General features: G+C 45.4%; 1 protein-coding gene across 9 annotated transcripts in view; it reads right to left on the minus strand.

Annotated features, from left to right (window-relative positions):
• Positions 1–16,077, minus strand: part of mpp7a (MAGUK p55 scaffold protein 7a) — a 544,364-nt gene that overhangs the window by 130,792 nt on the left and 397,495 nt on the right. For all 9 annotated transcript variants that reach the window (XM_070881484.1, XM_070881483.1, XM_070881489.1 and 6 more), the window contains 2 exons: positions 5,858–5,939; positions 5,667–5,752 (listed from right to left, as the gene is read on the minus strand). In XM_070881484.1, coding sequence (XP_070737585.1) covers positions 5,667–5,752; positions 5,858–5,939 — 168 coding nt within the window. The remainder of the gene's footprint in view (positions 1–5,666; positions 5,753–5,857; positions 5,940–16,077) is intronic.

Raw genomic sequence — 16,077 nt, forward strand, 5'->3', positions numbered from 1 at the left:
GAGCAGGTGACATCGCTATGTCACACAAATGGAATGGGAAAAAGCGGTCACAAAAGTGTGAAGACAGACTTCCATTTATATAGCGCCTTTCACGACCACCAGATGTCTCAAAGCGCTTTACAGCTTTACTTTGAGTGTGGTCACTGTTGTAATGTAGGAAATGCAGCAGCCAATTTGCCCACAGCAAGCTCCCACAAACAGAAATGTGAAAATGATCAGATAATCTATTTTGTTATGTTGATGCAGGGATAAATATTGGCCAGGACACCGGGAATAACTTCCCTGCTCTTCTTCAAAATAGTGCCATGGGATCTTTTACGTCCACCTGAAAGAGCAGACGGGGCCTCGGTTTAACATCTCATCCGAAAGATGGCACCTCCAATCGTGCAGCTTTCCCTCAGCACTGCACTGCAGTGTCAGCCTAAATTATTATGCTCAAGTCGTTGGAGTGGGACTTGAACCCACAACCTTATGACTCAGAGATGAGAATGTTACCAACTGAGCCACAGCTGACGAGAAGAATGACAACTGGAAGTGAAGTTTTGCAGACAGGAAAATACAACTATAGATTGAAGGGTAGTCCACTAAAGCGGTCAGGAAGCTATGAAAGCCGAAGATGGATACATCCATATTTACAATCTCTTTCGACATAGCGTGCCAATTTATGCCCGATACTTACAATATTGATAAGGATTAGGAGCAGGAGTAGGCCATATGGCCTTTCGAGTCTGCTCTTCGATTCAACAAGATCATGGCTGGTCTGTGACCTCAACTCCACTTTCCCGCCCGATCCCCACATCCCTTGCTTCCCCGAGAGTTCAAAAATCTAACCAGCTCAGCCTTGAATATACTCAACAACTCAGCATTGACAGCCCTTTGGGGTAGACAATTTTAACCCTCTGAGTGAAGAAATTCCTCCTCATTTCAGTCCTAAAAGGCCGACCCCTTATTCTGCGACTATGCCCCCTAGTTCTCGACACTCCAGTCAGGGGAAACAACCCATCAGCATTTAACCTGTCAATCCCCCTCAGAATCTTGTATGTTTCAATGAGATCACCTCTCAATCTTCTGAACTCCAGAGAGTATAGGCCCAATCTACTCAATGTCTCCTCATAGGACAAGCCTCTCATTGCAGGGATCAATCAAGTGAACCTTCATTGCACTCCCTCTAAGGCAAGTATATCCTTCCTCGGCTAAGGAGACCAAAACTATGCACAGTACTCCAGGTGTGGTCTCACCAAAGCCGTGTATAATTATAGTAAGATATCCTTACTTTTGAACTCCATCCCCCTTGGAATAAAGGCCAACATGTCGTTTGCCTTCTTAATTGCTTGCTGTACCTGAATGCTAACTTTCTGTTTTTCCCCATAGGAGGACACCTAAATCTCTCTGAACACCAACATTTAATTGTTCCTCACCATTTAAAAAATATTCTGTGTGACTAAAGTAAATGTTGGTCCCTTAGAAGATGAGAAGGGGGATTTAATAATGGGAAATGTGGAAATGGCTGAGACCTTAAACAATTATTTTGCTTCGGTCTTCACAGTGGAAGACACAAAAACCATGCCAAAAATTGCTGGTCACAGGAATGTGGGAAGGGAGGACCTTGAGACAATCACTATCACTAGGGAGGTAGTGCTGGACAGGCTAATGGGACTCAAGGTAGACAAATCCCCTGGTCCTGATGAAATGCATCCCAGGGTATTAAAAGAGATGGCGGAAGTTATAGCAGATGCATTCGTTATAATCTACCAAAATTCTCTGGACTCTGGGGAGGTACCAGCGGATTGGAAAGCAGCTAATGTAACACCTCTGTTTAAAAAAAGGGGCAGACAAAAGGCAGGTAACTGTCTGTAGTGGGGAAAATGCTTGAAGTTATCATTAAGGAAGAAATAGCGGGACATCTAGATAGGAATAGTGCAATCAAGCAGACGCAGCATGGATTCATGAAGGGGAAATTATGTTTAACTAATTTACTGGAATTCTTGGAGGATATAACAAGCATGGTGGATAGAGGTGCACCGAGGGATGTGGTGTTTTTAGATTTTCAAAAGGCATTCGATAAGGTGCCACACAAAAGGTTACTGCAGAAGATAAAGGTACGTGGAGTCAGAGGAAATGTATTAGCATGGATAGAGAATTGACTGGCTAACAGAAAGCAGAGAGTCGGGATAAATGGGTCCTTTTCGGGTTGGAAATCAGTGGTTAGTAGTGTGCCACAGGGATCGGTGCTGGGACCACAACTGTTTACAATATACATAGATGACCTGGAAGAGGGGACAGAGTGTAGTGTAACAAAATTTGCAGATGACACAAAGATTAGTGGGAAAGCAGGTTGTATAAAGGACACAGAGAGGCTGCAAAGAGATTTAGATAGGTTAAGCGAATGGGCTAAGGTTTGGCAGATGGAATACAATGTCGGAAAGGGTGAGGTCATCCACCTTGGGAAAAAAGTGAAAGGGAATATTATTTGAATGGGGAGAAATTACAACATGCTGCGGTGCAGAGGGACCTGGGGTTCCTTGTGCATGAAACTCTTGAGTTTACCTGAAAATAAACATAAACATTAAAACCATGCCACCCGCCTGGGTGACACAGCAGACATTTTCAAGGCCCCTTTTTTTTTTTCCTTTTTTTTCTTTTTTTTTTCCTTGTGCATGAATCCCAAAAAGTTAGTTTGCAGGTGCAGCAGGTAATCAGGAAGGCGAATGGAATGTTGGCCTTCATTGCGAGAGGGATGGAGTACAAAAGCAGGGAGGTCCTTCTGCAACTGTATATGGTATTGGTGAGGCCGCACCTGGAGTACTGCGTGCAGTTTTGATCACCTTACTTAAGGAAGGATATACTAGCTTTGGAGGGGGTACAGAGTCGATTCACTCGGCTGATTCCGGAGATGAGGGGGTTACCTTATGATGATAGATTGAGTAGACTGGGTCTTTACTCATTGGAGTTCAGAAGGATGAGGGGTGATCTTATAGAAACATTTAAAATAATGAAAGGGATAGACAAGATAGAGGCAGAGGTTGTTTCCACTGGTCGGAGAGACGAGAACTAGGGAGCACAGCCTCAAAATACGGGGGAGCCAATTTAAAACAGAGTTGAGAAGGAATTTCTTCTCCCAGAGGGTTGTGAATCTGTGGAATTCTCTGCCCAAGGAAGCAGTTGAGGTTAGCTCATTGAATGTATTCAAGTCACAGAGAGATAGATTTTTAACCAATAAGGGAATTAAGAGTTACGGGGAGCGGGCAGGTAAGTGGAGCTGAGTCCACGGCCAGATCAGCCATGATCTTGTTGAATGGCGGAGCAGGCTCGAGGGGCTAGATGGCCTACTCCTGTTCCTAATTCTTATGTTCTTATGTTCTATTCTTCCCACCAAAGTGAATAACCTCATATTTCCTCACATTATACTCCATCGGTCACATTATTACCATTCACTTAACCTGTCGAGATCCCTTTGCAGGCTCTGTGTGTCCTCCTCACAGCTTACTTTCCCACTTTACTTTGCATCATCAGCAAATTTAGATACAATGCACTCAGTCCCTTCATCAAAGTCATTAATATCGACTGCATATAGATGAGGCCTAAGCACTAATGTTGCGGCTCCCCTGCTTCAGCAGAAAAAGTCTTCAAATCTTGTCTCTTCTCATAACGATGGGTTCTTATCCTTGGTATGATCTTGGTGAATTTATGCTGCACACTTCCTGTGGCTTTAATCTCCTCTCTCTGATAGGGCATCTAAAACTGAACACAGGACTAACTGCGACCTAACCATTGGCTTGGCCAAATTTATCATTACTCCATGCACCAATTTTAAAACCCACAATGTTCCTGACCTCCTCATGGCTTTATCTACTTGAACTTGCATTTTCAAGGCATTATATTTTTGAACTCCTAAGTTCCTCTCTTTGAAGGTGAACATTTTGGTCATAAGGATTTTATGCTGATCCTGTAGCAAATGGCTAAAACCTAAGATAGCAAAAACCAAAGTGCATGACTTCAGATTGGTAGAACAATTCTATAAAGAATTAAGTAGAACTAGAAAATTTAAAAAAGGAAGAAAATTTAAAAAAAGAAAAAAAAGGATGTGAATACACGGCATATCTTTATTAGAAAAATTGAGAAACATAGCACAACTAAAACTATTGTGACTGACTCAAGTAGTTAGCGAACCCCAAAGGATAAAAGCTATTGTGGTATGTAGAGCAAATCATAAGTCAGTTGAAGGCAACTAAAAAGAAAGGATTGTAGATAATCCCAAGATGTATTCAAAGAAGTAAAGCTATGTGTGAAGTTGATAAATTGTTCCAAGAACAAACAGATCTGTTGAGACCTATTTGGACAGAAATATTATTGGGAGGGGCAGGGAGAAGAACGAACTGACAGGTATTTTAAGTTAATTCTAAGAATGAAGACTATTGGCAAAAAGTATTTATGAAGAGACTCAGGGGCTGAAATTACTTTCTTTTGCACCGTTTGGCCTTTTCGTCCGATGGAGGGTGGCGGTAGCGCCTTGGGCAAAATTGCCTCGGAGGTTTTGAGGGTGATATACTGGTAGCGCCACCCACCATGTCAGTGCACAACAGGTGATGCATCATTGCCGTGTACACCAACCTCTCCGTCCCACTCCGATCCCTTGGCACCCTGCATAGGAAATTGACCCATGGGCCGCGAGGCTGGCGTGGGCGAATGTCTGTGCCAGATTTGTGAGGCGCGAAGTTGGCAAACATCCGCCACCGGGGCGCCCCTTAATGGGGAGGCTGTGTGCACCCCGAACCCCAATTTTATTTTGTTGGCCGACTCTTTCATCGGCCCGACAATCGCAGTATGCACCTCGACTGAGCCGCCATCATGCACTCCCTTTTGGGTGCATTGGCCCGGTTGAGCACGTCCCTGGTGGCCCAGTGGCGGCCACCAAAGGAGCTGCAGAGTGTGCAGCAGGGGAGGGATGTTTTAGTGCGTTAGCGCAATGCAGAGCCTCCGTGTAGTGCTGGCCTCTTCAACGCGGCACTGGACTCAGTGCGGCGTTGCCGCCCCGGAGTGCCTTTCCAACGAGGTGGAGTGCCCGAGACAGCGCTCCGCCTCATTTCAGGTGTGCAAAGTCCAATTTCACGCCGAGGGCGAGACTTCTGGGCCGGGCAGCAAAAGTCCCGGCCCCGGAAGGTTGCCGCCACTGATCGGGATGCGGGGCAATTTCGGCCCTTCAAAGCCCGAACCTTCTCTCCAGGCCATCGGGAACTCACAAAATTGAGCAATTAGATAAGGCTCTGGTCAATCGTTTTAGAAGCTCTGTAAATAAAGGTACACTATCTGATGACTGTGTTGCAGAAAACTTAATTATGGTAGTCGCAAAAGGAATGATATGAATCAGTAAACTACAGATTAGTTAGTCGCCTGTTGTTTACACAAGTCATTAATTATATAGAGGGCAGTTTGAGTACAGTTATATATTTGCTGATTGTACAAAATTGCTTGTTCAGATAACTTGTGTAGCAAAGTATAACATTCAGAGAGATCGGGACAAAGTGGATTCTAATGTGGATAAGGGTGAGGTAATAGGTACACAATAAATCGGATATTCTTATCAGTTTTGGAGCAGGGGTCAGGTGGGGCAGTGGTGAACAAAAGAGGAATCAAAATAAATCAAATGTGCCAAGGGACATACATACCAATATCTGAATGATTTCCTCAGGTCTTTTATCATCAACTACGATTCCATTAACTTCCCTCAGCTCGTCTCCAATATGGATGAGGCCTATTTAAAAAAAAATGTTTGAGCTATACAGCAACTTAAATTGCCCATTCTGAATGACCGTATTTTGATAAATTTTTTGACAAAACTGTAGGAGTAAAATTATACCACTTCTATCTGCAGCCCCTCCTCGCATTATTCTTGCCACAACAATAGCACCAGTGTGGTCATCTCTTCTTATTGTTGCTCCCTATCAATCCAGAAAAAGAAAATGAACAAGAATTCTTCACAGCAGTTTATTTAATAATAAAAATTAGGGTACCTCAGTCAATATTATAAAGCTCTTTTTCAAAATAATCACTGAAGACAAAATTCTGATTTAAAAAGTGTCAATAACTACAAAGTCTAAACATAATTTAAAATGAAATTCCTTGAAGTAAAATGTTGTCCTTCATTATATACACAAGATTGTTTTCAATAATTATGATTATATTTCATTGAATAGATGTTGTGGTTTCGATGCCAGTTTAATTTTTTAAGCACCATTTACTGAAGAATCAAAGTCGATGAAATGTACTTGAATGATCCATATTTCAGTAATGATGAGTGCACAATTCTGAGTTTTGACATAATATACTGATTGAATCTGTCAAATTAAGACTGGAATTTCAGCAAGAAGTTTTAAAAAGAGATTTTAATCACTGACATTGAAGTTTATATCATGAAAAGGGAGTCTTGAGATTGTGGAACATTGATGAAAGGATCAGAATTGGTCCAACACTTATTATCCATTAGTCCATATTCACCGTAAAACACATCATCGAACATCAAACTTTAAAGCCTGTTTGAATGAGAATGTCTTAAAATACAACAAAATGTATACTTGATTACTTTAATACCATACTTACAAATCAATAGATACAAAAGACAATCACCAAGAGATGGGCTTGGAAGAGCAACAAAACAATTGTTGTTTTGGAACAGTACCACCATTCACTTTGTACTGAGAGTTGTTGTTAATCAGTGGTGAGTTGACTGCAGGGAGAGGCCAGCTATCAGTTCACCACGCATCTCTCCGAGTACACAAGTTCTGCTACCCATTCCCTCCTGCAAGATTAAACAAGATTTGTTGTTGTTTTTTAGAATACTTGCTTTATCATCTTATAATCATCAGTATCTCATGATCATCAGTCATGGATTTATAATCATGTCTAAGAATTAAATATAAAAGTCTGTAATCATCAACTGTATGCAATGGTAGTAGCCTGAATTATATGAAATGTAACCCTTTTGCTTATAATTAAAAGTCTGTGAGTAAGCTGTAACCAGACAACCTGTGGTGAAATTGCGAAAGGCGAATAGTGAGGCTGTGGGTGAAAGTTGTATCTCAACCTATCGAGACCAAGGGCTGGATTTTCGGGTATTTGTGATTTCGCCCGTTTCTGGGCGCAAACTACGGTGACATTTTGTTTTCGCGCCGGGTTAGCGTTAGCACCAGAGCGCGCAACTTTCGCCATTTGAAAGTTGCCGACGAGCGTTAGCGCCAACTCCACCGTTGCACAACAGATTTTGCATGCTGGAGATAAAACTTCTGCTCTGAAAAAAAATCAGCATGTGCGCAATTTTTTTTTTCTTCATGTATTGCTTTGTTTTTTCCTGTGCTTCTGGTCAGCTGTCTGATCGCAGACACTAATGCAGGTAGGGATCGACCACGCACATGCGCAGTACACCCGGGGCTGAATCAGTCATTTGACTTTTGAACTTGATAATGGAGGAGCAGATTATGAATGAGGAGTCCAGCCAGCGTGCCAAGAGATTCACACCAGAGGCAAACGAGGCTCTAGTTGGGGCTGTTGAGGGGAGATGGGATAAGTTGCACAAAGGGGGGTGGATCTGGACCCCTCCCAGCAATGTTTAACAAGATCTGGAGAAAAATAGCTGCCTCTGACACCATGGTTCGAAGTCGCACCCAGTGTCAAAAGAAAATTAATGATTTTACCAGGATCGTCAGAGTGAGTACCATTTTCATTCATGCACTCACTTCTTCATTACTGAAATTATAACTCTGACGCTATTTGTTCTGATGCTTTTTCTGGCTCTGAGCACTCTGTGGGTTGCTTCCTAAAATGCATGACACATAGGTCGGCTTAGTTTGTCACCCTATTTGCCATGAAAGATCTTTACACATTATTAAGATTGCTTTCTGAGATCTCATAAGATGTTTCCGCACTTTGATGTCCTCCTGATGAACCACATGCAACTTCCAAGGCCATTAAACAGAGGACTGTATTACAATCACACAGTATGTTACAGGTTGAACCTCCCTTATCCAGAATTTCTTTATCCAGAAACACACCTCGTCCAGAACCATTCCCGGCCACTCCGACATGAACAAATTGAAGTCCTTCCTCGCTGCCGACTCCCGCAAATCACTGACCTAACCATGCAATCAACCGAGCTCCCCCGCCATGCCATGATCTCTCTGCCACACTCCCAGTCCCACGCCAGCCAGCCCCCGATATCCCCTTGCTCAGTACCTGTACCATCCAATTTAACATGACCACCCCACGTGCGGAAAAATCCCTTATCCAGAACAGGCCAGGTCCCGAGGGTTCCGGATCAGGGAGGTTCAACCTGTATAAGTGCTTTGGTGGCTATCTGTTTGTGACACAAGAGGAGATAGACCTTCTGGTAACCATTCCCATTTTCATCTTTGCAGGCAAAGAAGGCGCACAATCGGCAGGAGCAGCTGCGAACAGGTGGTGGTCCGGCTCACATCCTGCAACTCACTGACGTCGAGGAGCGAGTGACAGACCTCATCGGCATCTCCGGTCGGGCAACTGCCGGTGGGGTTGCTGGCCCCCGATTGGCAAGTGAGGGTAAATCCTGCACACTTCCTGGGCTGGGTTGGGGCAATGTGATGCAGTGTCTGTGGACTGGGGTTGGGGCAATGTGATGCAGTGTCTGTAGACGAGGGTTGGGGTAATGTCATGCAGTGTCTGTGAACTACATATCATGCAGTAGCGGCAGTCCGTCAAATGAACCTGTGCTATGTGACCTTCCTCATGTCAACCTGTCCCTCCCCTGCTGCTAACAGCTTTCTACTTCTCGATGACCAGTCACAGGCGCCGCATCCCTCTCATGAATCCTCCACATCAGGCCATCAAGTGGGGAAGGAGGAGGAAGGGAAAGAGACCAATGACGACAACTGTGGGGAGGGGGGCTGGGGGGTGGGGGGAGGTCAGATTCACTCAACACCTCTTTTGCCACCGGCAAACATGATCTCACATTCTCGGGATTTGACCCATCTGAGGCTCCTGGGACGAATGACGTGCAGCAACGTAGTTCTGGTGTCGAATCCCGTATGCCATCTCTCCGAGGGTGAGTCGGCAAAGTCGGTCTGCTGACAGACAGGCAGACGTGGAACTGGACATGGTGGGTCTGCCCAGGGAGAGCGTCGAACTCACCCGACAGCTCTTTGATGTCCTGAGTAGGATTCCCGCGAGCATCGTGACACTCACTGCGACCATAATGGAGGTAGGGTCTCAGATTGTTGGTGCGAGCCACGAAACCTACGAGGCCATTCATGCCCATGCAAGGCTGATGGCCGCCATCAGTCACACTGGAGTCTCCAGTGTGACACCCAGACATCCCCCACACCACCTGTGATTGGCAACGCCAATCAAGAAGCCCGTCAGAAGCCGGGCCTTCCATACCACGAGCTTCTCCAGTTCATCCCCTAACAGCATCTCCAATGTCTCTCCCCCCAAAACAGCAGGACTCTGGCTAGCTTGCTGCACGAACTCTTGCCACTTTGGGTAGGGGGAGCAGGCAAGGGATGAGGCTAGGAGTAAGGGGGGGGGGGGGGGGGGGGGGGAAGAGCCAGTGGTAAAAGACAGTGGGGCAGGGGTTGTTGTTTTGCTGTTATTATTTTATTAAAGTTTGAAACGTTTCCAATTATGTTTATATAAAGTGAAAAAAGTTCAGAACTTTTATTAAAGTTTCAATGTTTCAAAATTCCTTTTACAAAGTTCTAAAAGTTTACAGTTTTCATAAAATCTGTTGTTCACCTTAACCATTCCTGTGTAGTGTCTCATTTGCAGAATAAGAGGGGGAATAGTGAACATGGCGGGATAGAGTGCCAGGCAACGATCAAACATGCCGTTCACTCTTCAAGCAAAGGTTTCAATTATGAGGTGCTGACGCAAAGCTTTTACAGCGGCAAAATTTCCACGATGCCTCCCCTGTGGCTGTGGTGGCATGGGTTCCTCGCCAGGCTCCTCTCCCTCGTCCTCCTCTTCCCCCCGCCCTCGCCTCTCGCTAGGTGATTCTGCAATCCCCATTGGCAATTCCTGCCCCCTCATGGTGGCCAAGTTGTGTAGCATGCAGCACACCACAATGGACTCAGAAACCTGCTGAGGGGAGTATTGCAGGCAGCCTCCAGAGTGGTCCAGGCATCCGAAGCGCTGCTTGAGCACTCTAATCGTCTGTTCGACATCGGCTTCTGTCTGAGGGTTACGGGTGGAGGTGGGGGGGGGGGGGTCATGAGCCAGGTGGCAAGGCCTTTGTCCCCCAGCATCCACCTCGTGTCTTGTGGTTGACGCTGGAACAGGCCTGAGCCACTGCTCTCACGCAAGATGAAAGCATCATGGATGCTCCCTGGATATAGAAACATAGAAAATAGGTGCAGGAGTAGGCCATTCAGCCCTTCTAGCCTGCAATGCCATTCAATGAGTTCATGGCTGAACATGCAACTTCAGTACCCCATTCCTGCTTTCTCGCCATACCCCTTGATCCCCCTAGTGGTAAGGACTTCATCTAACTCCTTTTTGAATATATTTAGTGAATTGGCCTCAAGAACTTTCTGTGGTAGAGAATTCCACAGGTTCACCACTCTCTGGGTGAATAAGTTTCTCCTCATCTCGGTCCTAAATGGCTTACCCCTTATCCTTAGACTGTGACCCCTGGTTCTGGACTTCCCCAACATTGGGAACATTCTTCCTGCATCTAACCTGTCTGAACCCCGTCAGAATTTTAAACGTTTCGATGAGGTCCCCTCTCATTCTTCTGAACTCCAATGAATACAAGCCCAGTTGATCCAGTCTTTCTTGATATGTCAGTCCCGCCATCCCGGGAATCAGTCTGGTGAAACTTCGCTGCACTCCCTCAATAGCAAGAATGTCCTTCCTCAAGTTAGGAGACCAAAACAGTACACAATACTCCAGGTGTGGCCTCACCAAGGCCCTGTACAACTGTAGCAACATCTCCCTGCCCCTGTACTCAAATCCTCTCGCTATGAAGGCCAACATGCCATTTGCTTTCTTAACCGCCTGCTGTATCTGCATGCCAACCTTCAATGACTGATGTACCATGACACCCAGGTCTCGTTGCACCTCCCCTTTTCCTAATCTCACCATTCAGATAATAGTCTGTCTCTCTGTTTTTACCATCAAAGCAGATAATCTCACATTTATCCACATTATACTTCATCTGCCATGCATTTGCCCACTCACCTAACCTATCCAAGTCACTCTGCAGCCTCATAGCATCTTCCTCGCAGCTCACACTGCCACCCAACTTAGTGTCATCCGCAAATTTGGAGATACTACATTTAATCCCCTCGTCTAAATCATTAATGTACAGTGTAAACAGCTGGGGCCCCAGCACAGAACCTTGCGGTACCCCACTAGTCACTGCCTGCCACTCTGAAAAGTACCCATTTACTCCTACTCTTAGCTTCCTGTCTGACAACCAGTTCTCAATCCATGTCAGCACACTACCCCCAATCCCATGTGCTTTAACTTTGCACATTAATCTCTTGTGTGAGACCTTGTCGAAAGCCTTCTGAAAGTCCAAATATACCACATCAACTGGTTCTCCCTTGTCCACTCGACTGGAAACATCCTCAAAAAATTTCAGAAGATTTGTCAAGCATGATTTCCCTTTCACAAATCCATGCTGACTTGGACCTATCATGTCAACTCTTTCCAAATGCGCTGCTATGACATCCTTAATAATTGATTCCATCATTTTACCCACTACTGATGTCAGGCTGACCGGTCTATAATTCCCTGTTTTCTCTCTCCCTCCTTTTTTAAAAAGTGGGGTTACATTGGCTACCCGCCATTCCATCGGAACTGATCCAGAGTCAATGGAATGTTGGAAAATGACTGTCAATGCGTCCGTTATTTCCAAGGCCACCTCCTTAAGTACTCTGGGATGCAGTCCATCAGGCCCTGGGGATTTATCTGCCTTCAATCCCATCAATTTCCCCAACACAATTTCTCGACTAATAAGGATTTCCCTCAGTTCCTCCTCCTTACTAGACCCTCTGACCCCTTTTATATCCGGAAGGTTGTTTGTGTCCTCCTTCGTGAATACCGAACCAAAGTACTTGTTCAATTGGTCCACCATTTCTTTGTTCCCCGTTATGACTTCCCCTGATTCTGACTGCAGGGGACCTACGTTTGTCTTTACTAACCTTTTTCTCTTTACATATCTATAGAACTGTTGCAATCCGTCTTAATGTTCCCTGCAAGCTTCTTCTCGTACTCCATTTTCCCTGCCCTAATCAAACCCTTTGTCCTCCTCTGCTGAGTTCTAAATTTCTCCCAGTCCCCGGGTTCGCTGCTATTTCTGGCCAATTTGTATGCCACTTCCTTGGCTTTAATACTATCCCTGATTTCCCTTGATAGCCACTGTTGAGCCACCTTCACTTTTTTATTTTTACGCCAGACAGGAATGTACAATTGTTGTAGTTCATCCATGTGGTCTCTAAATGTCTGCCATTGCCCATCCACAGTCAACCCTTAAGTATCATTCGCCAATCTATCCTAGCCAATTCACGCCTCATACCTTCAAAGTTACCCTTCTTTAAGTTCTGGACCATGGTCTTTGAATTAACTATTTCATTCTCCATCCTAATGCAGAATTCCACCATATTATGGTCACTCTTCCCCAAGGGGCCTCGCACAACAAGATTGCTAATTAATCCTCTCTCATTACATAACACCCAGTCTAAGATGGCCTCCCCCCTAGTTGGTTCCTCGACATATTGGTCTAGAAAACCATCCCTTATGCACTCCAGGAAATCCTCCTCCACCGTATTGCTTCCAGTTTGGTTAGCCCAATCTATGTGCATATTAAAGTCACCCATTATAACTGCTGCACCTTTATTGCATGCACCCCTAATTTCCTGTTTGATGCCCTCCCCAACATCACTACTACTGTTTGGAGGTCTGTACACAACTCCCACTAACGTTTTTTGCCCTTTGGTGTTCTGCAGCTCCACCCATATAGATTCCACATCATCCAAGCTAATGTCCTTCCTAACTATTGCATTAATCTCCTCTTTAACCAGCAATGCTACCCCACCTCCTTTTCCTTTTATTCTATCCTTCCTGAATATTGAATACCCCTGGATGTTGAGTTCCCAGCCCTGATCATCCTGGAGCCACGTCTCTGTAATCCCAATCACATCATATTTGTTAACATCTATTTGCACAGTTAATTCATCCACCTTATTACGGATACTCCTTGCATTAAGACACAAAGCCTTCAGGCTTGTTTTTTTAACACCCTTTGTCTTTTTAGAATTTTGCTGTACAGTGGCCCTTTTTGTTCTTTGCCTTGGGTTTCTCTGCCCTCCACTTTTCCTCATCTCCTTTCTGTCTTTTGCTTTTGTCTCCTTTTTGTTTCCCTCTGTCTCCCTGCATTGGTTCCCATCCCCCTGCCATATTAGTTTAACTCCTCCCCAACAGCACTAGCAAACACTCCCCCTCGGACATTGGTTCCGGTCCTGCCCAGGTGCAGACCGTCCGGTTTGTACTGGTCCCACCTCCCCCAGAACCGTTTCCAATGCCCCAGGAATGTGAATCCCTCCCTACTGCACAAGCCACGTATTCATCTGCGCTATCCTGCGATTCCTACTCTGACTAGCACGTGGCACTGGTAGCAATCCCGAGATTACTACTTTTGAGGTCCTACTTTTTAAATTTAGCTCCTAGCTCCTTAAATTCGTTTCGTAGGACCTCATCCCTTGTTTTACCTATGTCGTTGGTACCAATGTGCACCACGACAACTGGCTGTTCTCCCTCCATTTTTAGAATGTCCTGCACCCGCTCCGAGACATCCTTGACCCTTGCACCAGGGAGGCAACATACCATCCTGGAGTCTCGGTTGCGGCCGCAGAAACGCCTATCTATTCCCCATACAATTGAATCCCCTATCACTATCGCTCTCCCACTCTTTTTCCTGCCCTCCTGTGCAACAGAGCCAGCCATGGTGCCATGAACTTGGCTGCTGCTGCCCTCCCCTGATGAGTCATCCCCCTCAACAGTACTCAAAGCGGTGTGTCTGTTTTGCAGGGGGATGACCACAGGGGACCCCTGCACTACCTTCCTTGCACTACTCTTCCTGCTACTCTTCCATTCCCGAGCTGGCTGTGTACCCTTCACCTGCGGTACGACCAACTCGCTACACGTGCTACTCACGTCATTCTCAGCATCGTGGATGCTCCAGAGTGAATCCACCCTCAGCTCCAATTCCGCAACGCGGTCCATCAGGAACTGGAGGCGGATACACTTCCCGCACACGTAGTCGTCAGGAACACCGGAAGTGTCCCTGAGTTCCCACATGGTACTAGAGGAGCATATCACATGACTGACCTCCCCTGCCATGACTTAACCTTTAGATACACTTAAATGGGCATCAACAATGTTAAAAGTTACTGACTGATATAAAAAAGAAAGAAAAGGCAGTGACTGCCATGATGCGCTGAGTATGGTCACAGACAATCTGTATGTTCACGGAGTGGAATCCCTTTCGGTTTCGGTAAACCTCATTGTGTAAAGATGCTCGCTGGGGGGGTTTGCATCCAGTCAACGGCAGCCTCAATCTTGGGGAAGCCAGCAATTCATCCAAAATCTTACAGCCCTCTCATTCTGGGTCTCCTTGGTCATTGGGAAGTTTATGAAGTTCATCCTACGTGTGTACAGTGCAGTAGTTACCTGTCCCCTGCTGATGCCTGAAAGGAGCTGGAAGCATAGACGGCAAGTGCTGCAGTCACCTTCACCTCGACAAACTGTGCAGTTCTGTTGCTGCTGGTAGGCTGTAGTTCTGCTTTTATGAGCTGGCATATCTCTGTCAGCACTTCTTTGCGGAAGCGCAGCCTTCTATTGCACGGTGCCTCAGAGAGCTGCAGGTATGAGCACTGTTCCCTGTAAACTCGTTGGGGGTAAGGCCTCCTCCCCATAAGTCTACAACCTCTTCGAATATATTCAAAATGATCAATAAGCCTTCTTGTAGTCGACGCTGTATAAATATAGCAGCCAGGAATAATGGTTGACATATGATAGCTCCCATCTTTTAAAATGTCCTTTATAAACTCACACAAAACTTCACTATGAAAAAGGCAGCCTTCTTCTCCCAATCCTTTTCGATAGTGCATTAGTCAAGACAGCAATGGCCACTGTATAACTGGCTCTTGTCCCAAGATAGTGACAGGTGGTTTAGTGACCCTTCTGGAAAGTGCACATGTATGGATGCTGAGTGAGAACAGGCTGCACCTGGCCGTGCCTTTCCCCCAACAGCCTGCTCTATGGAGGCTAAGTGAAGGAATGGAGGAAATGAAAAAAAGTGGTCAGTGGACAATTGAGATTTCTTGCTCTTTAAAACTGAAATAAAATGAGCACAATTTATTATCTGCATGAGACATCGATTGGAAAGGAGCTTTAAGCAATGCCAAACAAACATCACTGTAATGTCAGATTGGTGCAGTTATGCAGCACTGGAGTGGTGTTTCAAATCAGCATGACAAAAGACCTCGAGATATAAATTCAAGTGACAAGCAGGGGACCATTATATGCCATTAAAAACAGCATTATTTTTTCTTTAACGAATTAGTCAGTGGAAGGTTGGATAAGATGTAAAGATGGTGTTTTAAAGATCGGTTTTAAAGGTGACGCCGTTAGCGCTGGGTGCACCCTGGGGTGACTGCTTTTTGCTGGCAAGTTCCCAGGCGGACGCTAAATCGCGCGATATACTTGAAAGTTCCGCCAAGGCGCTATTGACGTTACCCAAATTCTGAAAACATCGTGTGGGCACTAAGTTTTAGCGCCGCTGCTAAACCACTGCTGGAAGTTCCGCCCGGGCGCAAAATGTTGTGTGTCTGTTTTGCGCAAAAAAAAAAAATTGTTTTAGCGCCCCGTCCAGGAGCTAAACGAGGTGCGCATGAGCCGAAAATCCAGCCCATATTCCTTTTGTACTGCCATAACTACCCCAGATATGAGTCTTGATGGTCAAAAACAGATGATGCAAGAGTGTCAAGCCTGCGTAAGCTAGGGTGCCACAGACGCACAATTTTTATGATTGGATTTTGGGTTTGGGGG

This window comes from Pristiophorus japonicus, chromosome 5, assembly GCF_044704955.1.
Source record: "Pristiophorus japonicus isolate sPriJap1 chromosome 5, sPriJap1.hap1, whole genome shotgun sequence".
NCBI lineage: Eukaryota > Metazoa > Chordata > Chondrichthyes > Pristiophoridae > Pristiophorus > Pristiophorus japonicus.